This window comes from Caenorhabditis remanei, chromosome IV (assembly GCF_010183535.1).
Source record: "Caenorhabditis remanei strain PX506 chromosome IV, whole genome shotgun sequence".
Lineage (NCBI taxonomy): Eukaryota > Metazoa > Nematoda > Chromadorea > Rhabditida > Rhabditidae > Caenorhabditis > Caenorhabditis remanei.
The window spans coordinates 16682467-16707830 of NC_071331.1; the positions used below are offsets into that span (position 1 = coordinate 16682467).

The 25364-nt window shown below is 37.0% G+C and overlaps 6 protein-coding genes across 6 annotated transcripts; 3 read left to right on the forward strand and 3 right to left on the reverse strand.

The window, feature by feature from the left end:
• Positions 1 to 1900: 1900 nt before the first annotated feature.
• On the reverse strand, positions 1901 to 2431 carry GCK72_014659 (uncharacterized protein; the record flags this gene model as incomplete). Its single annotated transcript, XM_003108192.1, has 2 exons — positions 1901 to 2024; positions 2283 to 2431. The coding sequence occupies 2 exons, from the start codon at positions 2429 to 2431 to the stop codon at positions 1901 to 1903; spliced, it is 273 nt and encodes a 90-aa protein (XP_003108240.1).
• An 818-nt stretch (positions 2432 to 3249) lies between these two features.
• GCK72_014660 (uncharacterized protein) lies at positions 3250 to 5063 on the forward strand (the record flags this gene model as incomplete). Its single annotated transcript, XM_003108090.2, has 6 exons — positions 3250 to 3314; positions 3372 to 3501; positions 3555 to 4001; positions 4045 to 4658; positions 4706 to 4851; positions 4900 to 5063. 6 exons carry the CDS (start codon positions 3250 to 3252, stop codon positions 5061 to 5063), a joined length of 1566 nt encoding a protein of 521 aa, XP_003108138.1.
• Positions 5064 to 5256: 193 nt separating this feature from the next.
• On the forward strand, positions 5257 to 6526 carry GCK72_014661 (uncharacterized protein; the record flags this gene model as incomplete). Its single annotated transcript, XM_053730391.1, has 3 exons — positions 5257 to 5421; positions 5479 to 6185; positions 6283 to 6526. 3 exons carry the CDS (start codon positions 5257 to 5259, stop codon positions 6524 to 6526), a joined length of 1116 nt encoding a protein of 371 aa, XP_053585163.1.
• A 352-nt stretch (positions 6527 to 6878) lies between these two features.
• On the reverse strand, positions 6879 to 7911 carry GCK72_014662 (uncharacterized protein; the record flags this gene model as incomplete). Its single annotated transcript, XM_003108269.2, has 3 exons — positions 6879 to 7094; positions 7161 to 7770; positions 7814 to 7911. 3 exons carry the CDS (start codon positions 7909 to 7911, stop codon positions 6879 to 6881), a joined length of 924 nt encoding a protein of 307 aa, XP_003108317.1.
• A 1080-nt stretch (positions 7912 to 8991) lies between these two features.
• GCK72_014663 (uncharacterized protein) lies at positions 8992 to 17789 on the reverse strand (the record flags this gene model as incomplete). The annotated part of the gene is made up of 11 exons (XM_003108024.2): positions 8992 to 9141; positions 9195 to 9666; positions 9716 to 9870; positions 9920 to 10446; positions 10514 to 10643; positions 11111 to 11331; positions 11385 to 11459; positions 14085 to 14187; positions 16757 to 16902; positions 17098 to 17204; positions 17764 to 17789. The coding sequence occupies 11 exons, from the start codon at positions 17787 to 17789 to the stop codon at positions 8992 to 8994; spliced, it is 2112 nt and encodes a 703-aa protein (XP_003108072.2).
• Positions 17790 to 18766: 977 nt separating this feature from the next.
• On the forward strand, positions 18767 to 20980 carry GCK72_014664 (uncharacterized protein; the record flags this gene model as incomplete). The annotated part of the gene is made up of 8 exons (XM_003108213.2): positions 18767 to 18954; positions 19439 to 19515; positions 19672 to 19772; positions 19840 to 19929; positions 19984 to 20145; positions 20306 to 20401; positions 20456 to 20571; positions 20836 to 20980. The coding sequence occupies 8 exons, from the start codon at positions 18767 to 18769 to the stop codon at positions 20978 to 20980; spliced, it is 975 nt and encodes a 324-aa protein (XP_003108261.2).
• Between the last annotated feature and the right edge of the window lie 4384 nt (positions 20981 to 25364).

The window sequence follows — 25364 nt, forward strand, 5'->3', positions numbered from 1 at the left end:
TCCTTGCTCGTGCACAAGCATCTGCGTCTCTCAATCTCTAGCATTTCATCAAAATGAAAGTTTTAAGAAGAAAGAAGAAAGAATTTTGAATTGAATGTTCGGGTTGAACAACCATTCAAATAGAATAACTTCATCATTAAATTGTTGGACAAGGTAAACAGAAATAATGGTTGACTTTTCATGAAAAGAAAAATATGTTTTTCTTTTGGATATGGACTAGTTGAGGGAAAATTATGGTAGCCTTATTTTCAGAGAATTAGAGAATACCGTAGCATGTAATTTTCAATAATAAACCTTAAAGAATGAGAATCACAATGGAAAATAGCTGGAGATAGGTACAGTAATAGCCCATGAAGCATGCTCTCAACAAAAGTAAGCAATTGAATTAAATATATAAATATTTTGAGAAAGAGCTAAAAATAGAAAAGAAGAAAAAGAGATGAGGAAGCAGTGCAGTAGAGAAAATATCCCAATTCAACAACTATGATCAAATATTGGAAAAGTTTCCGGTGTTCACTCGAGAGTTTGAAATGGTGATAAGAAAGTATTGTTTCATACTTTCTTCTGATGTCATGTCCCAGCAAATAAGAAGAAATGAATTGAATTGAAAAGGTGTCGAAATGAATAGAGGAAATAGGAGATTGTATGATGGGTTTTCGACCAAGTGGCCTGTTTTCTCAGCAATCAGAGACCGTATTCTTATAGGAAATAAGGTCATGACTGTGTTTTGGTCCCGAAAAACATAATGATCCACTTTTGAGAAGAACTTGTTCAATTAGGTAATTTAACTTTACACAACAGTGATTTGTAGGAAGGCAAAAACGAAACTGGACTCTTTTGTAACAATTTTCAAATATTCTTCTTATTCTTTTCCAAAACACTGATTATTGAATTTATTAATTATAAATCTTTTTCTTTTAATATTTCTTTTTATATACACTCACTTTGTTATTTGATTTGATCTTTTAAGAAAACATTTTTTATGACTCTAAAAAAGAAAAAAGAGTTTTGAAAACGTGCATATTCCAAAGTAAGTACAATTTAGTAGTAAAAAGAAAGAAAAATTCTCAAGCCAAGGCCCTCAGAGAATTCCAAATTTCATAATTATATACTTGGTTCAGGTGGAAATCGGAGAGAAAGAAGTTGGTTTGTTATTGAAGAAGAGCTTTGAATAACTAACGTCTTCTCTGCGCACTCTCGAATATTGATTGAAATAATGACACCACCGTTTACCGGTACTCAACCTAGAGAGAGAGAGAGGGTGAACGTTCCCCGCGGACCTCAATGCGATAGAGGTCATTCAGAGAATTTGATCAATAGTATTTACTTTCAGGGAGAGAAAGAGAAGTTATCATTTTTTCGATGCGTGCACGCTGACAGTTACATATTTTGTTTGATAACTTTTACAGAGCGAAGTGGTCGAAGAGAAACGAAACGGTGAGAGTTTGGAGGTCGCCACCCGCAAAGACGATGATGATTCAAGAGGCAATTAGCAATAGTGAACAGACCGATACAATCTCGAGAAGAGACATTGCAGTAGCTGTTGTAGTATTCTGCAACAAAAATGAATGGATTCGGACGACAGAAATCGGCTTAGAGGCTACTGGGGCGGTCGACACACGAACCAATTAGAGTTGTGCCTCCTCTCGCACGCCCACCTACTAAACGAGCGTGGTTCTTTTGTTCGTGTAGTAGTTGTTACCAAGGGGAAGTTCAGAGAAACACTAACACTTAGAAATGTTATGTTGGTAGAAAACACCTCTTTCTGATTTATGTAATACAATTCTTCAACGGGGGTACGAACATCTTTATTCGATGAAGAAAAAGAAGCTATGAAAGAATATCGCAACATTGAGAGGGAATCCAACTACAATATTACATGAAATAAAGTCGATATCATCTACAAGTCGGCGACAGTCTTGCCCTTCTCCTCGTAGAGCTTGGCCAACTCTTGTGGGCAGGTGTGCATGTATCCCTTGTTGGCGGCACAGATCTCCTTCATTCTGGTGTATGGATCGTAGTTGCTGAAAAATGAAAAAATTTTCATTGCAAATTCAATGACTATTTCTTTAAATACAAAAAACTGATTATCTCTCTATTTTAAACTATAAAAATTTCAAATATCACAAAATTCATCTGCTTTTTTTGTATAAATCTTGGAAATAATTACAAGCATTGCAACCAGCACTTGACTTTTTAATTTATTTTTCGATACTATCATTTTTGATCTATTTTCCAGCTTATTGCAGTTTCCTATCCATTATTTTAAAGAAAACACTTACGCAAAGAAACGTTCGTATGCCTCGTGTCTTGGCTGCACGTATCCGAAGAAGAAGGCGGCAGTTGATCCGACGGCGGCCAACAAGGAAACACCGATGGCACGACGGCCATATTGATGGAGCATGTTACGAGTGGCGGAAGCGGCAACCATCCTGAAAAACTGGATTTTAAAAATTATCGATTCAGCATTTGAGCATTGAAAAAGAAAAATCGGTTATTACGTTGTCACTTTGAATGTTTCTATGAAATAAGATGAATAACATATTTTAAGAAACTATCAGCCAAAACTTTATAGGAATTCACATTGGAACCAAAGAAATATCTTATTTTAAACAGTTGATAGGCTTGAAACGCCCTTTCTCGAGCGATTGTTCGAAATAAAAAGAGTGCAATAGTAATAGCGGAGCGTCGTTTATGAGCGATATTTGTAATTAATCAGGACAGAAACAATTTTGGAGCTTTAAGTAAGAGAAGACGAACAAACGTTTTAAAAGAAAAAACCACATTATAATTAAATCCAACTTCAACTTCGATGAGTTCATCAGAAGATCATTCATTCAATGTGCCGTCCAAAGAAATTTATAATACGGCTACGGTCAATTTTGAAAGTGTGCAAACACTGCGGACGCAACACGCCACGTCTGAATGCAGAAGAAAGGTGGAAAAAAATTGATTGGTTTTGTCGAGAGAACGTAACTCTCCAGAACTACTTAATCTCTTTCAGGTTCTTACATATTTTCAACTCAATAATTATTGAAAATCATAATATTGTGCTGTCTGTTCTATTCCGCTTTTCATTCACTGTTTAGTCCATTTCTAGTACTCCTTCTACTTTTCCAGTTGTCACTGTAATTGTACTGAATTCACTTTCTGTCAGATTACCACTTTTATTCTCAACATTCACAAAATGCAGATTTTCTCTATTTCTATCTGTTCTTCCGACTCTCATCTATATTCCTTCAGCACGAAATGCAAGAAGAACGCGGAAGATCGGCATACAGGCCGAATTGCAACGGACTTTCCAGTTATTATAGGTACATTATTTATTAAGACCTGTTATTTATACTTTATAATCAAAAAATTTTGTACAGAGAGAGATTCGGAAGTCATTCTCCAGAAGTTTATATGAACCTTCGCATTTCTGGATTCGATGATAGAATGGAACGTGACGAGATCAAAAAGTTTTTGACTTCTGAATTGAAGAAATTCGCCCCTTTCGAGGTAATTCTCATACTGACTTTTTCATTTATCTATTTTTAACAAGTTTTTTCCAGATAAAAGTTGTGAAGAATCCGGATGAAGATGAACGGTTAGCATACGTTAATTTTGAACGTAATGACTGCGCACGTAAAGTGAGATATACCATGATGGATCGATTAAAAGCTGTTCTTGGTAAACATGTGCAGTGTGATCCCGCTGGTATACTCAGAGATCAAGAGGGAAAGTATATACCAGACCGATTTAATCGTGCTATTCATGATGTTAAGAAAGACGTCGGTAGTAGTGGAGGGAATAGGAATCGCCCAACAAAAGAACCGTCAACATGGCGACTCAAAAACGATGATGATGAAGCTACAAGAACTCTTTTTGTCGGAAATATGCCCTCTGATGTGAAAGAACGTGAAATACGAAAGATTTTTGAAGATTATGGAAAAGTTGAAGAAGTTGATATCAAGACACCTATAAACACCGACGCTGCGTATGCTTTCGTCATGTTCCAGGTGAATATATTCTTTAGAAAAAATTAATTTCAGTTGTTTTCAGACGGTTGATCAAGCAATCAATGCCAAAGCCGGTGAACAAGAACGATCATTGAGAAATGGTGGTTCTCGAATGAAAATAGGTTATGGGAAAAGTCAGGTGTCTAGGAGACTTTTTGTTGGAGGGCTTGGTGATTGGTGTGATAAAGAAATGTTGCAAAAATCTTTCGGCAAGTACGGAACTGTGGAGAGCATCGAGTACAACAATTACGAACCGTATGCATACGTTGTTTATGAGAACACTAAGGATTCTCAAAAAGCGTGTCAGGGTCTCAAGGGTGCTTCCATTTCAAAAAACAAGGATAACTTGATCATGGTTGATTATGCTAAAGATTTGACCGCGCTGCCCGAGAAACAACAATTCATGCGAAAGCGTAGAGCTTCGAAGTCACCTGTCGGTGCAAATGGACCTCGAACCCCACCAGGTTCACCGAAGGATACCGTTCGTAATTTTGAAGAGCTTGATGCAACCTATGCGGCGACCTGGAGCGGAAAAATGGCTTTGAAGAAAACTGATTATCCTGTGAAATTTTATCGCGTTTATGGAGCGGAAAGATTAGTCGTCAAGCTGCTCCGAGATGAAGATGATGCTCCCCTCAGATTACTCATCACGCAAAGGTTTGGATTCGTCCCAGTTCTACAATTATTTTCACAATTTATTTCAGACTGAGTCTTTCATCACAGAATCTGTTATTCGATAAATTATCCTTATGCAATTCCAAAGATTTGAGTCTCGGAGTTATCACAGGAAAAAAAGCACTCGAAGACCTTCAACCATTAGTGAACTACTTCACAAATAAAGAAGCTGCAGGTTAAAAAGGAAATTTTCAAACATTTCTCCTAACTCATTCCGTTTCAGGTGTCGTAACAGTTCCCGGCGGTATACTATACATCTTTCCATTCTGCGAATTCGCACTCAGATTACTCAAAGAATTCACCCCTCAAATCAATGTATTCAATGAAAATTGCCCATTCTTGCTGGGAGCTCTTGCCGTTCGTGCTGGAGAAACTCCGACAAATTGAAGATATTTTCTCGGTTGTAAATATAAGTAAATAATCTGTGACTCACCATTTTGTAATATAGTTTTTGTCAGTCTTTTTAAATAAAATAGATTTATAATAAATCAGTGGTTTTTTGTTTTGTTCATGTGTTCTGTCTGTGAATATCTCGATTTTTTTCAAAAATTCTAGTAGCTTCACAAAAAGAAACTTCCAGATGGAAAAACGACGTGGGCCACCTCCGTGTCAGTCTAAGAAAGGGTGTTCTAATCCAGCCAAAATTCGGAAAGCAAAAGACGGATCTCAACTTTGTGGTCCTTGTTTTTCGAAAAACTTTGAAGACGATGTGCATGAGACAATAGTAAACAATAATCTGTTTAAGGTTCGTAAGAATTCAATACAGTTTGTAGTCTCATTTAGTCACTGCTCTTTTCTTCAGAGAGGAGAACGTGTTGCAATCGGAGCTTCCGGCGGAAAAGACTCAACCGTGTTGGCATATGTTATGAAAACTTTGAACGATAGACATGATTATGGATTAGATCTTCAACTTTTGTCAATTGATGAGGGAATTAAAGGATATCGAGATGATTCTCTTCTTGCTGTTGAGAAAAATCGTATTGAATATGAACTTCCACTGACAGTTCTGAGTTATAATGATCTTTACGGATGGACTATGGATGATATTGTTGCGAAAATTGGTAAAAAGAATAACTGCACATTTTGTGGAGTATTCAGAAGGCAAGCTCTCGATCGAGGTGCTTTCAAAATTGGAGCGACTAAATTGGTAACTGGACATAATGCTGATGATATGGCGGAGACTGTGTTGATGAATGTTCTACGTGGAGATATTGCACGTTTGGAGAGATGTACGAATATTGTTACTGGTGAAGAAGGTGACTTGCCACGTGCAAAACCTTTGAAATATTGTTTCGAACGAGATATTGTTATGTACGCAAGAACAAATCAATTAGAGTATTTCTATACAGAATGCATTTATGCTCCGAATGCATACAGAGGATACGCGAGGAAGTACGTCAGAGATCTTGAAAAAGTGCACCCACGTGCGATTCTCGATTTGATTCGAAGCGGAGAAAAAGTTTCAGTGAAAAAAGAAGTGGAAATGCCAACGTTGAAAACTTGTGAGAGGTGAGATTTCTTTCAGAAAGAAAGTGAATATTGTCGTGAGCACTGAACAGAAAAAATACAGTCCGCTGATATTTTAAAGACGATCAATTGATTTCAGATGCGGCTATATGACAAGCCAGAAAATGTGCAAAGCATGTTTACTGATCGAAGGGCTCAACACAGGGAACACTGATTTGGGAGTTAGAAAATCGAAGAAATCGAAGAAAGTTATAGTTGAAATAGAAGGAGAAAAGAAAGAAGAAGGTTGCGGAAGTGGTGGAGGAGGATGTGGGTGTGCGGGAGCAGCGGATGAAACAGAAAATGAAGAGACGAGGAAGCGATTGAAAGATTTACAGTTTTGAATATTTCTTCTTGTTTTGTTATCCCTGTGATTATTGTTTCTAATTGTTACTTTCATTGTTGTTGGTGTAGTCTTAACTTTGTTTCTAAAAAGCTTTTATAAAATTTTTTATATTGAAAAAAGGGCTCTTGCCAAGGGCTGACAAAAATATATATTAAAATATATTTGAGAAGCTTCGAAAGCCGAGCTATTCTGTTACACTTCCATTTTTTCACAGTTCTATTTCCGAGTTCAATAGAAAAAACGAACATCTTCAAAAATGAAAGTTGTTGAATTTCATGTAAAATTAAAATTCTCAAGTTTTAAAATAATTTATTTACTTCTCTTGGTAAACAAAACAGAATTAATCATTGCTAGGGATTATATGGTTTATAAAAGAAGATATTTCCACTCCACAATTCAATATCAAGTCCTTCCTCCGACGTATCGATCCCATGGAACAAGAGTTCCTGTTTTTCCGGATCCGGGTTGGGGACCAGATTGAGTCTCTCTTTTATTGCTTGCTCTTTCAAAGTTGTGCCACAAAATTCCACCCAGCCCTCTTTGAAACTCGCAGAATTATGTGAATTCTGAAAATGAAAAGTCTTGAAATGTTTGGTTTCTAAACGCCATGTATTCCATCTAAGTTATCTTACATCTCTCAATTTCATCAAGTCATCCATTGAAGCGAGTGGCAATTCAACATGAAACCAGTCCAAATGGAATAAGTGCTCAATGGGAACGGATACAGTTGACTCATCGAGATAGAAGCGTTTCAATCGCTTCCACTGGTTGGAAGATGTTATTTCTTCTGGAATCCTCCAATGAAGTGGGACAAATCCATGCCACATACAACCGAGCTCCCATTCTTTGAAACTTCCGGGTTGTAATTTCTTGAGAATCGTCATCATATCTATCTCGTGACATTCAGATCGGAAACGTTTCACTTGAAGATTATGTCTCAATGAATTGAATCCATCTCTGATTTGTTTTCCTTGACTCGAACAGTCTTCGCATATACCCAAATCAACATCACACCAGGTCTCGATGGAAAACTCTTGCAAATAGAGCTTTCTATTTTGAAGAATGCTAATGAAACTTTCCAATGTCATACGATGTCTACGGTATCGATGTTCTTTTTTATCCCAAACATCGAGTTTCACGGAAATCCCAGAGGAGCCATACTTGATCCAGATCTTTTCTATCGGTGATTTTCGGCTATCAACGACTTTCCTCAAATCATGTGAAACTTTTCGAAGATTCAGTCTGAAAATTTGAAACAAGATCTTATAACGTCGAGAGAACTTACTGTGATATCAAATCAAGTCTATCCAAAACCTTTTCGAGGAAGATAATCGGCAACTCGCCGAGCTTTGGAATGGGGGAACGGAGACTGACCGGGACCATTGAAGAAGAAGTAACGATTTTTAGAAACTAAATTTTGAAAGCTTTAGGCACGGTCTCCTAGGATGTTTTTAGGGGCAGATTACGTCATCAAACGTGGAATGTCACGAAAAATGAAAAATAATATCAAACGTGGAATGTCACGAAAAATGAAAAAAATAAAAATTCACGTGTAAGTGGTTTTTTGAACGGGAATGAAGTGGTCGAGAACAAGGGCAAATCTCGAAAAACTGTCACACAGTTTTGTTCGAAACCGTGTTATATACACACAAGCATAAGCATAGAGCCGTTTGTATTTGTTAATAGTAACGATCTGTTAAATAGTATTAGTAATGATACCGGGAGGAAGTATTAATCGGGAAGGAGGAAACAGCGAGAGAATTCCAGATTTAACAGACGGAATAAATGTAAGTAGAGAGTTTCCGCAATAGATCTCTGTGCTGAAAAACGACTTATTTATAAATGAACACTTGATACAATTTCTGGAACCCATTCAAACGAACTCTGATAGTGCAGTTATGTTCTTGTTTTTCGAGAGTTTTCCAATATTTGTCCTGTAATTTTTCCAAATGTTAAATCAACAAACAATCTAGAAATCTTGGTTTATTTGTTGTTCTAAACCTCTGGTCGATGTGAAACTGTGTGGGGGAAATAGATAGAAAAGAATAGGAAAGAAGAATGCATTGAGTTGAGAAAAAAGTACAAACAAAGCAGACAGAATTGAACATTTAAAATGAAGGAAACTTTAGAAAATGAGAAAATTCAGGGGAAGAGATGTCGAGTGATATGAAATACAATTAGGGGGGACGGGGAGTGAAATATGGCAAAACGGATTGTTAGTAGACGGGGAGAGGACTGAAGAAACTACGAAATGTTTTATTTTTTCTTAATCAGTGAACAGTTATACACGTGAATTCAAATGGGTGAGAGTTGAAGAACAATAAAATTATGCCAAGAAGAGAGTGGACAAAGTGTTCACAGTAGTGTTGTTTTCTGACGAAATACCAGTTGTCAAATGAAAAAAGGATAAAAGGACTATTCCAGAAGTGACTACAAAATCAAAATGAGATTCGAATGAAACGACTATTTTGAGAAGTGAGGATTCGTATAAGAGAAGTTCAGGAATGCTTCTGGATCGATTGATGCAAGAAGATTCTTGTCATGTACAGGCGTCAATGCAGCCTTCTCATTTGTGAAGTCGTCGTCAAAGTTGGATGCGTCCGAATTTGATTTCTGAAATTTCAATTATCAGATGTAATTGTTAAACGAAAAACTGTGAAACATACAATATTCGGTTTGAATGGAGGCGGCACTTGTCGATTCTCAAATCGCTTCCAGTCAACACCACGGAAGAAACAATGCTGTCTGATTGGACCATCAGGGCATTCTGGCATTCCGAGACGAGTATTTGGATTACGATCGAATAACGCAGATAGACATTTCGCTGCTTCTTTTGAAATTGTCTTTGGGAAATAGGGTCTTTCATTCAGAATTGAATCGAACAGTTCATCTTCTCCTTCTCCGTGGAAAGGTGATTGTCCAACAAGCATTTCATACATTAATACTCCAAATGACCAGAAGTCGACAGCTTCATTATATAGTTGTCCTTTGATGATTTCAGGACTGATGTAGTCTGGAGTTCCACAGAACGTACTGGCCATTCCATTTTCTCTGTTCATTTCTGTCTTTGCCATTCCGAAATCAGCAAGTTTGATGTGACCATCACAATCCAAAAGTACGTTATCCAATTTGAGATCTCTGAAAAGATATAAGTTAGAGAAATTAATAAGATTTAAGAAGATCTTACCGATAAATAATATTGTTGGTATGAAGAAATTGAAGAGCAACTACAATTTCACAAGCATAGAATCTCGTCCTGGCTTCATCGAACTTCTTTACTTGTTGGATGTGATGCATCAAATCTCCACCATTTAAATATTCCATCACAAAGAACAGATATTCCTGAAATACCATATTTAAGAATTAAAATTAGGAGAAGTCTCGAACTCACATTAGTTTGGAATGAGCAATACAATTGACAAAGGAACGGACATTGACTTGCCAAAATGAGAACTCGTCGTTCAATATATGTACATTCTGTGTCATCATCTTCCAATATCACATCTTTTTTCAGACATTTCATTGCATAAAACTCATTTTTTCCTTTTAATTCCACCAGCATAACCTTTCCAAATGATCCTTTTCCGAGAACTTTGAGCAAATTGAAATGTGGAAGAGCGAATTTCTTGACAGGACCATCGCCTCCTCCCCATATATTATCCATATATTCATCCGTGTCTTTCTGCTCTTCTACACTATATTGATGTGATTTGAAGAGATTTTTGAGCTTATTCGGTAAACTTCCATTATTTTTATTGTCTCCGTTAATATGTAGATTAGCAATATTTGGAGGACAACTGGCAGTTGCATGGGTTCCTCTCTTGATTTCATGATACATTTCACTCAATTGTTTTTGATTGACTCCACATAAGTTTGACATGAGTCTCTCACATTTATGATGACACGCCACATTACAAACTGCAAAGATAAAGATAGAAATCATTTGGGATTCTGCCTCAGAATTCATTCGGAAGAGTCTACTCACCTTCACATCGAAGACCTTGCTTGAAAAGTCCATAAAGCATTGAACCACAGTGATCACAGAAAGTAGGACTTTTGAAGTTATAAGTCTTGAATCGATGGGGAATATCCACTTTGAATCTCTCTTTCAGAGCCTGAAATAACCAAGTTTTCACACGACTATATATGAATTTTGAACACTTCAATTTGAAGGGCACGTGTTTGACGACACATGCTATAATTTTATGTCTACGAACACTCTTATTGACTCAGATGTATAAATAGAATAGTGTAAAAATGAAAAAAAAGTACAGGAATCAGAGACTATTATTTATGTAAAAAGTACATGAAGATCTGGTACAGTTGAGCTCAAAACGGGGGATGAAAGATGAGGGACATTTGAGAAATGAAATACTTTTTTCAGTCTTTTGCCTGCCAGGATTTTTAATAGAAAGTCAAAACTGGAATAATATTTTATCCGAATTCAAAAACTGAAATATTTCAAACTGAAAACTCCTGATTCTATCTTCTCAAACACCTCATCTCATATTCATTTCCCTTCATTTCCATACCTCCCTCTACTCATTTTACTCATTTTTCTTCCATTTTGTTCCCCTCTTACCATCGTTTCTTTGGTGTTCTTTGCACTTCCAGGACATTGCATAATCACTTTTTCATGACACTTCTTGTGAACAGCAGCCGAACACAGTTGACATTGATATCCTTGTTTGTTGAGACCCCACATAAAGTCAGAGCACAACGAGCAGAAATGGGGTTGTCGGAAGAAAGTGGCAACGAATTGATGGCCACGAATCTCGTGAACACGCGCATGTTTTATCGCTCCTGAATCGAGGAAACCATAATCATAAAATCTTGTTTTATTCTCCGAATCTCACCTCGACGACGTTGAATTCCAGGTCCAGAGTTGCTTCGGGATGTCATAATGTCCTCTACAGGATGATCGTCATCCGCTGAAAAAGAGAAATGATTGCTTTATTTGATTTAATGACAACAAGTTGCTTCTTTCTTCCCGTGGGTAGGAACCTAGGCCAAAACTCAAACACATTTAAGAGAAGGATTAGAGAGAGAGAAAAGAAAAGTGGGAGGAGTCATTAGTTCTTCTCTAAAATCGGAATGAACAGAAATTGGTTAAGTTGGGGGACGACCCGATGGAAAGAAAACAGAAACAAAGAAGAAGATGTTGTGTCTTTCGGTCTCAGATGTAGTCGTCGACAAAATTAAGAAGCACAAAACATTTAGAGAATCGGTCGACCGAAGGAAACTTCAAATAGTGTACTAATTAGAGAGAACATAGACAATCAAACAGAGGAACCGGTTGACAGTTATACACTCTTTGATATATGTATTCCATTTGATGACGTCATTAACGTGACCCCATACCTATATTTGGTTAGAAAAAACGAAGAGAATGAGACCTGCTTTTGGGCGAATTTCGAACTGTTACTATGGTCTATTTGGTAAGTCTTTTTGTTTTATGTTTGTTGTTTAATCAACGGAATGATGTCAATTTTATTCGAAGTTTCAGAAGAAGACACTTTCAAACTAATTTTCAAACAAAAAATGATTTACCTTTACTTTTATCAGAAGCAGATTTTCCACTCATTTTGGAATGAACTGCTGAAGAGAATCAATTGAAGAAGAAGACGAATGAGAAGAAGAGAATAGACTGTGAAGGAGGTTGGACAATACACTTTCCCCTAGAGGGATAGATGATTTGGAGAGGCAGAGAAAGATATGATCTCTGTCATTGACCCTTAGACTGTCACACTATTCGCAGTTTCAGAACGAAAGTGATTCAAAAAAAAATTGAGAAAAATACCTTATTTTCAATAGCAAAAATGAATTAGAGACTTCACTTTGAAACCGTTTCAAAAATTCAAAAAGCAAAAAAATGAAACGAATAGACAAACACCACACCATAAATACTGTCCAACCTCTATCTACTTTGAAATCAAAGACTCGAGGTCCTTTTTTGTCTCGAAAACTGGAAAAGTTGGGACGATTTGATTATTGATGTTTCTGAACGGTCATGACGCATTTCAAAACAAAACCGACATTTGTTTTTGATCTTTACGGTTTGCCAACACGTGAATCTCGAGAAAAAACGTCACTTTTCAAGTAAATTACCGACAAAATGACCTAATTAGGGGAGAATTCGAAAAGTGACTGGAAAAAGTGTGAAAGGTTGTGTCAGGCGGATGCCAAGTTTGTTGGAATGAAATGCAAATTAGAAACGACAGATTGGCAATGGGACTCTGAGAAGAAGCGAAGAAAGAAGAAAAAAGAAGAATTGAGATTTGCATACTTGTGACCAGCTTACCTCTTTCAGGAAAGGAGAAGCACGTCTTGCAGAGGAAGAAAATCATTCAGAATTCAAAAGAAGAAGACGAAGTCGAGGTCAAAGAGACTAAATAGATTCTTTTCTCGAGAGTTGGCTCTACAGTTTATTGAATTCATCGAATATATGCATGTGTGTGGTGAAATGAGATTTCGATTAATTCCAACGAACCGAAAGGTCGTCTTTCTCGGTTTGTTTGCTCTTCATTTCTTCGTCACAGAAAGAAAGAAGAAACAGATGAAACAGAATCTAGAAGACGTTCTAGTCTTCTTCACAATGAAATGAAATCCAAAAATCTAGAAAAAGTAATTTCGAGATCAAATAAATTCCTATTTCGTAGAAGTTCCCAGCGATAGAATTTGAAGTTTCATAGATTGGGAAAAATATATATACCGAGTTTGAAAACTCAGTTTCTACTGAGCATAGAACAATCGAAGGCCAATGTGAGCGGTAAAATTGGGTCAGTTTTATTATTGAGCGGTCAATTGGCTCTCATTTGGGTGTTAGATGAATGGAATACTGCAGGATACTGTAAGAGTATGTTCACTCCATCAAAACAACTCTAGAGTCTTATTCCTAATTGTTCCGTCGCCAGGAACGTGAGAAAAGAACATTTCCGATTGATAAAAACGGCGCCCACTAATAGACGGAAGTATAATGTCTTTTCAAATTGCCCTAGGAAATGCAACCAGACTGCAAAAAAGTGCTTCTTGGGAATAAAACGATGAAAAAGAAGATAAGATAACTTGGAATTTCTTTGGTATAGTGACTGTTCGCTGAATAGCTCTCATAGTTCAAAGAATGAAGATTCAAAACTGTCGGAGAGATCAGAGAAACTCGATAACTGTTGGTTGAATAGGTCAGAAGTTTTCTGAATGAAAAATCAAGTTGTATGATTGTAAGAAACAATCAAGTGGATGTATCCGCAATTCAGAACTGCCCAAATCGGAAACTGTACAAATCAGAACCGCCAGATGTTCTTCTGATTTGGCACAAAACGTCGCAAAAAATAAACTCTACAATTCAATGAAATGTTCCCTTACATTCCATCGTTTTGTGATTGTATTGTACGTTTCATTCAAAATATGCACGTATCGAAACAAAACAAAACTACGGGAGAATTCTTTGAAGAAACGAAAGTGATTCTGATGCAAATCAAGTCAATACATATTGTTCGAGACACACCATATTCGTGTGAACATTCCCCTCTCGCTGCTTTTCTTTTCAGGTAACTCACGTGCATTCTTCAGATGTCTTGTTTGAGCCAGAATCCGTCCGTTTGGCTTAGTGTTTATCCAGATGTGAGTGATCGCGTCGCTTTTGCATTTCGAGATGATATCCTGGAAACGAAGGAAATATAGGCTGATTGGCTAACGACTAACGAAAGGTTTTTCCCACTGATTTGAGTCAGACGATTCTCCGTCGTCGTCAAAGAAGAAAGAGGGAAAGAAGCGTTGACTGGGAATACATGCATGCGTATGTTTTTCGAACCAAAATTCAATTTCAACCGCTTCGACATCTCTCCGTTAGCCTCTACTCCCTTTCTACCCAAAGTCAGTTTTGAGTTCTTCCGAAGGCGTCTAACATTTGGAAGACGTAAGGGGTGAATGAATTATTTGATGGCAATTTCTAATCAGACATCACTTATCATGAACGAAAACATTGCGTGATAAAAGACAAATTTGGCAAAAAACTTGAGAGATAGGATCAGGTCAAAACAGATCACACCCAACTGCAGTGTTGATCTAAATATATTTTTTGGAGAATTCATTCGGTAAATAGAGAAAAATGATATTGATAACTGATGCAGTTGATCTACTAACTGATTTATATAGGATTTTCTAATAAGGAACAAAGTATCAATTAGAATGATATCAACTTTTATTTTAAATAGATCATAATATTCGTCATTTATCACTATATAACTAGCCTCTACTCCCTGTAACCTAGAATTAATAGTTTCAGGAAAGACCTAAAAAATATATCAGACTAGAATATTTTCAGAGAACATCGACTAGAAAATAAAAACTGAATTCTCGAAGAAAAAGAAACAGAAAAAAGGTGTGAATGTCTCCATGAGAAACCATTGTCTTCCTCTTTCCTTTTATCCTTTCCTGTTTCATGACGTCACACAAACGGATCACAGTAGTCTAGTTTTCAGATGAAAAAATGGAACGTATGGACCTATTTTTACGGAAGAAGAAGGGGAAAAAGAAGCTTCTTTTCCTTTCGTGAGAGACGAGAAATAATATGAAAACGAAGCGAAATTTCGATGGACAAAACATTGCCCTGAGGCGAAAAACTTGAGTTCTATCTTTGAGGAGAAGCCCGTAAACGCGCAGGTTTATGAAAATCGCCGCCCCCGTTTTTTCGTGTTTTCCGAACTTTTTCCTCCTTATTCTCTTCTTTTTCTTCTTGTTCACTACATCTTCTTCTTCTTCTTCTTGTCTGCACAAAAACAGCATATCAAAAACGGGAAGAAGAAAAAAAAGAGTAAGAAGGACTTTGGTGGCACACGGATAAGCGATGGATAAAAATGAGCAAAAAAGGTCCGAAGGAAGATCTCAGGATACAATCAACCGATCGAAGAGGACACAGATATTCTTGCTTTTTGCACTTTTGTTTTGAGAAAATAAAGAAAAAACAAATAGAAAATGATTAGATATTCAGAATTATCAGGAAATGGGAAATTGATTTAATTCTGAAATATTCATGAGAATTGTTCCCAAGAAGAGAATTCTGGAAGCACTGTAAATCCCAATCTACAGCTGAAATCTAAAAAATCTCAAAAGAAGAGAAAGAATCTATTCTGGACACATTGTATACAGAATGATCCTCGAAACGTTTCAAAACTATTTTCATAAATTCAGAAAACAAATGACAATGAAGAAGAAATCCATTTTCCCTTCCATCGTGTGGAATCAGTTTCAGAGTTACGGTTTTTAATAGAACTAGTTCTGAAACACTTAATATAATCTTGTCTTTGTTCTAACAACTGGTTCCCAATAGTGAACATTTCTTTTTCATTTAAAAGCTGTTCTAGATGAATATAATGGATCCGGACAATACAGATAAAAGTATAATATTTTGAAACAATTGAATCCAATTAAACATTCTAAATTCTGAACAACCATTGATTCCTTTCAAGATTACTACACTTCCATCTCATCTTCGCGATAAGAGAAAACAAGAATTATTTGCTCACCTTAATAAGAAGGCTAATCGCTTCATAGATGTCGTTAAGAACTTCGGTCATTCCGAAGTCACTGCCGAAAAAGAAGTTTTGAACAAGAAGAAAATCTAAAAAACGAGAACCAGAAATCGGAAACTTGAGGTCACGCCCACTTGAAACAGAAACCACGGAGGCAAATTTTCAGTCAGAATGAAAGTAGAAAGAGTTCTGTTTGAAGACGAGTGGGGCTCACATGGAGTGGATAATTGTGAACTGGATTTACGACGATGAAATAGAGAGAAAAAGGAAGGAAAGAAGAACAACTGACTGGCTGAAAGAGTGAAAGAGAGAGACAACAATTCAAACTCTCAGTACTTTACAAAATAAGTTATCCCAATATACTTTGGTCTCATTTAAACAATGACGTCTTCAACTTTTTCTATTTTACAAGTTGTTCAAATAGTTTGATACTTAAAAAGAGAGAGACCATCAAGTCCGTCATTTCCGATGCTTCTTAAACTTTCAAACATCAGAAATCCCGAAAAAAGCGGGAGAAGGAGGAGGGTAATAATTCGTGTCGACTTTCTGTCGTTTTCATGCTCATGAAATTTGGTGAAGCTGAACAAATCGTCGGGGTGGACCACCGAAAAAAGGGAGTGAGAGTCGAAGATGTTGCCCTTCTGAATTCCCACTGGGGCCCTTCTTCTTCTTTGCTTTCTCGTTTTTTTCTCACATACTTCAAGTCTCATCGTTGCTTCAACAACCGGTGTCTGATTGAACATAAGCACAATTTGTAGAATTCGTCCGTCTGCAACTGCCGTGTCCCAGCATTTCTCCCATTCAGGATAAAGTGTTTTCTTCTTTTGAACTAGACGAGATTCTCCTGTAATAAATGAATGAGTTACGAAAACAATTAACATTAAAATTGGGGAAAAATTTGAGGATGTTAAATATTTTCTGTGTATAAACCAGATCTAAATTTCAGCTACAACCTCCTAGTTTTTTTTAATTCTAAATGATTTTTTAAATCAATTAGTTGAAAGTTTTGAATAACAAGAAAAAACAATAATCAACTCACCATTAACTTCAATTTTCTCTTTAACATTTACAGCTGGTTGTAGATCAGTTGGAGTGCATCCGGCTGGAAGTAAATCGGCAGGAACATCTGCACGAAGTAACTTCAATCTGCAAGAAATAAAAATGGAATTGTTTGAAAAGAAAAGGAGAAAAAGGGTTTGGTTGTGCACTTTTCGAATGGACAAAGGAGAGAAAAAGGGAGTTTTGGAACTTCTTTTTTGGAGACAAAGGGTACTTACTGCTGCTGAGATCTCGTTGTATTTTCAACACTGCAATGCTTTTTCCGGATGTTTTTTTTTAGAAAAAAGTTATTTAGAAACGGATTTTCGAAGTGTACTTTCTGATAAGTAGACTGAATTGATATCAAATGCGATAGAAAAATTGACCAAGAATTTTTAAAGTTTTCATAACTTGAGAATTCAAATTTTCACAATTTGAAGGCTTCTAATGTACATATTTATGCGCTTTTGTCGTAACTGCATAATACAGTTTTGTACATATTTTTTCACAAAAATCTCATTAAATTTTTTCAGAACATCTTCTTCGAATTTTTGATCCTACAGTATTTCCAGCGTTAGACGAATGCTGTACCTCCTGATCTGATATTTAGAATCTGATTTCAGTTCAGAATACTTTCAAAATTTAAGTCAAACTTCAAAATACTCACCGACATGCATTTTCAGCTTGAGCCATCACGAAATCCGCTTCCAGTGATGTTTCACTCTCCGGCGGCGGATCCAAAGAGAATATATCGATAGCCTGAAACGAAAAGTATAAAATTTTCAAAGTAAAAATCTCGGGGAAATCCTTTTTCATACAAAATGCCTATTTTCTTCTTCGTCTAATTATGTCTCAAAATGCTCAGTGACACCCTCATTTTGCAACTGCAAAAGAGCGAAAAAAGAGCGTGTCAGACCACAAAAACGTCATGTCGAAAAATGAAAAGAGAATGAGAAAAGAAGGGCGAAAAGGCGAGAAAAAACGAGAAGAAAAGTGCCCCCCACGACTCGTTAAATGTATTATCTTCAAATTCGGACGGGTTACTTGGGAGTTGGGTTCATGTCAAAAACGACGGATTGAGGAGGGCGGAGAGGAGAAGAAGCAGAGCACTCTGAGATTTACGAAATGTATGAGATCCCTTTCACGAGAAGACAAACACTTCAATTCAGAATTGATGGAAAAAATAGAAAATTCAATAGGTTGTCTCCAGATTTTGTAGTCAATTGAAGGGTAAGGTAAAGGAGAAATTGAGGGAAAAGGGTAGAAGGAGAAGAGGATAGTCTATAATTAGGTGGAGCTAGTCTCAATTGAATTGAAATAGAAGGAGGCTCTTCTCATCCAATTCAAGATTCGTTCGGTTTCTAAAACATGTGATCATGGAAGAGGGTGTAGACATCGTTATCAACAATTTGCTTACTCATTCTCTCTTCTTGGGAGGTAAAATGAAAAAAGAATAGAAAAATGATAAGGACACGCGGCGGCGGCTCGACGCGGTTTCTCCCTTTTTTGTCTGATTTCAAGTTTCGATGGTCTCATTTCACAATATCATTTCTTCTGTCTTCGACCATTTGAACAAAAGAGTATTTATCAGCGTCGTCGATTATTGATGGGTACGTTTGTTGGGTGATGGGTGGGGAGAAAAGAGAAATAGGAAAAGAGAGTGTGGAAGTATGCAAATAGCAGAAACAGCGGCAATCGAGAGACGAACAGTTGGCAGTGAAGGGTCGATGAACGGCCTGGAGACAAACGAATACAACAAAATAGAATTAGAAGATGAACAAGAAGTTGGAGTGAAGGAAACCAACAAAGAGAATGGGCGAAACAAGGAAAATAATGCTGGAACTAGTTCATCTGACAGGTGAGAACACAACAGAGATACGTCCTTTTTGGTGAGAATGAAGAGGCAAAATTGGTGAGAGAGAAGAGGAATGTTTGTGGTATAACTACATATTCACATCGTGATGCTAATGGAAAACTTTTGCTTCGTTGGCGGGATACTGTAGCTATTCTGCGAGTTGAAAGGGTTTTGGTTGATGTAGTTTTCAGTTGAGATCGACCAACTTTGGTCCACATTGCTTCTTGATTTCAAATTTGATAGTTATCCATTTTCGTTGAGTATACATAGGCTTTCATGTGATAACTACCATAGTGACGTTGATACGGAGGTGAACAAAAAATGCGCGGTATTAAAATTTTTGAAATTTGATGAGCTCGCAGCTTTTTTTCGATCAAGTATCTATAGAAGGCTCGTAAGAAAAATCTGATTACCACAAAGATACGTCTCTAGAATTGATCTACTGATAGGTATTGTCTAACCACAATAAGCATAAATCGTTTTACAGCAAAGCAGGGTATCTGAGCTTCAAAGGAATCTTCATCGCTGCTACAGTCATTATTCTATCCTACAATATTCTCAGTGGTAAGAATTAATTGAGATCGAACACTGAAATCGAACTCCCACCAGTTTCAAAAAGTGAACTTTTTGGGTAATTCACCCCGAAAACCCGTGAAAGTACACACATCATTTGGTCATTGAATACTTCCCTTCTTTCTCAATGTTCGCTGTCATTTTCAGTGACCAACCCCCGCCCGTCTCGCTTCTCAGTCATCACCAAAATGGCTCCTCAACACTGCGGTCTCAATTTGCCAGCGAGAATCCAGAATTTGATACTCGATGTAAGTGCTCTCTCACTCACTCATTCACTCATTCATTCTCTCATCTAACTGACTCATTTATTGTCAGAAACACAATGAAATTCGGTCAAAAGTGGCTCTCGGTCAGTATAGTGTTGATGATGATTACCTTCCGCCGGCGGCTAATATGCCGAAATTGGTAAGAATTTGAAAACTGAAAGTGTTTACGTACAGTTGGAACTCATCAATTTAGATATGGGATTGCCAACTCGAACTGGAAGCTCAAAACAGAGCAAACGAGTGTCTTTTGGGACAGGAGAAAATTAACGAAAAGATGAGCGGATTGGAGGAAGTCCGAGGAGAAAATGCATTCTATTTTCGAACGGATCCTTTTAATTCTTCAGATGGAGTGTTGGTAAGGGACAGAGAAGGATGGATACAGTCTTTTTTCGGTCAAAATAAACACCAAACTACAAGAATCTAGGTCACTGTTACTCGTTTTTTAGACCCACATTCTTCTCTTCTTGTCATCATTTTTCATTCCTTTTCAGTCCTTTCAAATGTTTACTTTTCAGAGAGGAATCGAAAGAATGGGTGATGAAATCGCAATTGCTGGAATCAAAAACTTGAAGTTGGCTCGGTACGACAAACGAATCGGCCACGCGACACAGGTATTCTTTGGTTTTCTTTTCGAACCAAAGGAAAAGAGCTCGACTTTTTATCAGATAATATGGGGAGAGACACGAAAACTGGGATGCTCAATTCAAGAGTGCGCGGCTCGAAAAGATGGATCACTTGACGGACAAAAGTTCAATGTGGCTGTTTGCAAATACTATCCAACGTGAGAAGTTTTGAGTTTCTAAGCGACAAAAAAGTCATGAGATTTCAAGAGAAAAGGTGGAATGGAGTGGGAAAAATTATATTTACACAGCTACATGTTGAAAATAATGTAGGTCGTAAATGTTCTTTGATTTGAACATCTGTCTGGGAAAATTAGAACAAAATATTGAAAAAAATAGGAACCAGATGCACTGGAGAAAAGTTTTTAATAGGGGAACTAATGTCTCAAAGACTTGGAATTCTCAGAAAGACTTGATGTTTCCAGTGGCAACGTGTTCAAATCATCAACGCCTACATCAATTTATTCAGTCGGAGATGTTGGAAGCAGTTGCTCGGAAGGGACATTCATTGACCCAACAAGTGGTTTATGTGTGGAAGCAACGTGGCATGAGAAGACTGAAGAACAGTGAACTTGATAGGCTAGAATTATGTGAAGAATAGAGGAATGAAAACGGGAAAAAAGAAACGCGCGAGAAATTGACAGCAATTTTGTAGGCGTCGACGAGGAGACCGATTGGCGGCATCGGTGCCCGTGTGAGCAAGAAGAAATAGAAAAAACGAAGAAAGCAGTCGTTGACATGGAGCAGGAGAGGAGCTCTAACACGGGAAGAACACAAACAAATAATTCAGATGCATTCTGAGCTGATTGACTGCGATTTCGGCGACAGGGCTCACCGAGCACACAGCTACGACGACGATTCTCTCTTATTCTCATCGTCCCAAATTGCTGCTCGTTTAGATGAGAGCATTCTGGAGGCGGCGACGGGGGGAATCGAGGAGACAGAATGTGATAGGCACATAAATTCTAGTTTTTTGTGCACCATATTCTTTCGGCAGACACGTATATTCACACACACGCGATATTTGTAAAAATCGGATGTAGTTGTCTGGGAGAAAGAGAACGGAAATCAAGTAGGTAGAGAACTGATTGGATGAGATCGAGGGGGTGGAGTAGGTGTCTCGATTAGATTTTCTAGGAAACTTTGGTGGAAAGAAATGGCTTCGAAGAAGTAGTTCTAAGTGTTGGAATAGTGATTTCAGAGTTCAGCAGAAATGGGAATCTGGACTTATAAACATGAAGGTTGGTATTTCTCTAGAATCCGGAAAAGTTAGAAATAGATAATTGAGTCTGACAAAACAGAGTGAACTAATCATTTTCTGAATGTACCGGTACCATTGATCTCGACATCTACAAGCTAGAAGTCTAAACCCACAGAGTTGACAAGAAGAGGAGACTGATGAAACCTACCGTAGACCACCCAGACACTAGAAACCATCACTGAACAAAGTATAACAACGTGGGATGTTTAGATTGATCAGAGTCGATTCAAAACAAAACGTATTTTTAATGAAGAGGATGAAATGAAAAACAGTTGTTGTCTCGGAGAAGCGTATGGAAACAATAAAAGAACATCGTTTCGACGACGATGTATTTGTGGTTTTACAAATGGGATTGGAGAGCAATATGAGTGCTCTCAGAGATCCAAGGAACATGATGAATGTCTTCATGCTTTTAGTCGTTCAATCTAAAGGTGTGAGAAATGAGAAGAAGAGAGAGAGAGATGGAGAAATAGAGAGAGAGAATGATAAATGATTTGTTGGGTTTGGGATGATGAACAGTTGTCTGAAAAAGGGCGATATTATGACAGAAGTAAAAGGGAAAACGATGGAAGAATGAAGAAGAAGAAAGGATGAGAAAAAGAGACAGAGAGGTGAAGAAAAAGGGAATTTCTCGGGGCCAACCACTAAATATACATACCAGCAGCCCTCCCACCTTTACCTTCCCTCTCTCGCAACTGTCGGAATGGCGCTGTGTCGCAAACACAAGTGACAAACAGAGGGAGGCAAAAAACTGGGAGAAACCAAAAGGAAAACGAGATGAACAAAGTTTGCGATGGCAGCAGCAACAGCACACACATCTACTCACACAGTTTCTCTCATTGGGATCTTCCCCAAGTGGTTTTCGATTCACGGATTGGACCACATGTCTAGAGAGACGGGGAAAAAGGGCGTGGGAGACTTCAAAATCATTTTAATTGTCAAAACATGTGTTGTCTCCTGCCGATCGGACGGCAATTTGGAAGAGAGGAGGCGATTGGAATTGAAATCCGATGGCGTTGCTTTCGCGTATCGTATCCCTCCCCGAATAAACCGGATTTTTATATTATAGGGAGAGAGAAACGAGAGGACCTTTTAGGTTTCAAATGGAATTTTAGAGAAAAAGAAGAGGAAATACGCCCACAAATAAATCAATTGTTTGTTTTGTGTCACTAACTACTCGACCTCCCGAGATCGAGATGTGTTGTTGATGATGATGATTTTGAACTTGATATGTTTTGGTTACGTTGAAAAATTGACTGATCGAAGAATTTTGGAGAGGGACTAAACTGTATTTGTGTTGAATCTATAGTTTGGAATGACTAGTTTTAGAGTCTGTGAGAACCAATTATGATAGAACTTTCTTTTGCCTTTTTTAGATTCAGTGGAAACCAGCAGAAAAAAAAACGAATTCCAGAGTAAATAAAAAACTCGAAAATTAGAATAATTTCCACCTGTTGACCCACATAAAACCCTTTTTCCGGCTGCAATTATTTCATGTTATGCTTGAAAATTATACAAAAAATAAGTTGATCCACTTAATAGAAGAAGTTGAAACGAAATAGCTTGAAAAAGTTTGTGAACAAGTTTGTGAACACCTTGTGATTATTTTGAACAACATATATTTTAGAGATTTCAGAATTGAATTTTGAACTTATTTTCTCCTGATTTTAAAAGTGTTATATCTTTTACAATTCTAGTTTTTTGAGTTCACTTCCTTATTAATCAGCGTTCACCTATGAAGTTCCCAAAGATTTCAACAAGGAGGGCATAGAGATAAAAAGGAGTAAAAAAAGCAAAGAGCAAGCATAAACACATTGAGCACGTGCTCTCTTTCTTCTTCAAAGTGTTGGGTTCAAATCGAATTATCAGTGAAGAGAAGAGAAGGAGAAGACACAGGAAATAGGGGGCAAATAAGCAGTAAATGGGATCCGGATGAAGGGTTGAAATGGGTTGTACTTAAACTGAAAACTCGAGACATTACTTTGAACTTTTTGTAGTTTCACTGAGGGGAAACCGGAAAATGGTAATCGAAATGACAAAATTGGATACGGAAGTAAAAATGATGGTCATGTTCGATTGGGTTCAAACAAATGAGAGAACTGAAATTGTAAAAGAAATCAGAATAAAGAGAATTCAGAAAAATTCAGAAATCAGTTTAGATTTTTGTAGCAGGCAGAATTTTTTAAATAAATTTAAATGAACACTGAAGTTTTACAAAACGAACTAAAATTCTGAGAATCACCTGACCATAACTGTACGATTGAACCATTGATAATCGGGAAAGTAAACATATTTTACCGAAGGAATTTTATACATCGGTATAGTCTAAATCTCTTTTTCTCTTCGCAAAACAAAAAGAAATATGAGACGTCAAGTTGAAAAAACACTCGAAAATCAGTTATGTCTGAAGATTGAAATTTTCGAGTTTTCAGAAAAGATAAGTACTTTGAACGGGTCAATTATCGAATAGTGTCGAGATTTCAGGAAAAAATCGGCTTCTTCATATTAATCATGGCATGATATCACGTTTCTGGATATGATGTTTAAAACTGGAGTTCTCGAATCATCAATATTAATAACAAACATTTTCAATCATTTATGTTTACATCTGACTAGTGAACACACATTTATATTGAGTTAAATAATTTTCTCTGATAGGAAAATATAAATTTTGCTGATCTGAACGCTTGACTTCTGATCAAATCTTTGTCGTGAAATACGAATCAAAATGGTATAAAGTTCGAAAAAGGAAAAGGGAAAAGACGGTTCCGATCCATCGCCCACATCAAAACATTTAATGGTATTTATACGACTCTCGTTCCGAATAACCAGAAAAAGAGAGGGAGAAGAGGACGGAGGAGTTTGAATTCTCACAACTTCTTCTTCTTCTATTCTGAAATAAAGAACACATCTTGAAGTTCTATTTGAAGACGTCGCGCCCCGAAACTCGATCAGTTCGGTTGGACCATCCGAAAATGTATGAGGTAGATGAGAGGATGAACAATTTGAAGAGACATTTCTATGTCTGATATGAGATGAAATGCGATCTGTGCTCACTTGAAGAAAAGGATGAGATGGGAAACAACGGAAGAAGAGAAAAAGAAGAAGAAGATGAGGTTTTTTGCAAGTGCAAAATGAATCGTTGTTCGGAGTTTCCGAGAGTAAACATGGTTTAATGAACTAGTGAAAAGAAGAAAAATGTTTGGAATGGAATTGATGGTTATTTGGGTCGAGTTGCCCGGAATTAGAGACTTGAAAAGAAAAGTTCCTGATGAGAGCTGTCTGGTTTCTGTGGAATGGAACAGAAGCAAAAACTAACATTCAATCAATGGAACCACTATACCATGTCTGCAATAACTTTTTCAGATCTGATTCAACTAAATATTGAAACATGTTACGGTAATCTTCAAAAATAATATCCAGCTCCAGAAACAATAATTTTTAACATCAAAATGATATTGAAACTATAAGGATCTCTAACTTAACTGCACAGAAAGGCATAGTCTTGTTATAGCTAATTTCTCTTTTAAATATCACTTTGTTCATTTCAGAGTTTTATTTCAGAGGTAGATCATAGTTTGAGAACAGTCAAAAACATATTCTTCAAGTTCTAGTTTTCAAATTAAAATTTTTTTTACTATTCAGCACTACAAGCACATTATTATCATCTAAAAATTGAAATGAGAAGTTGAA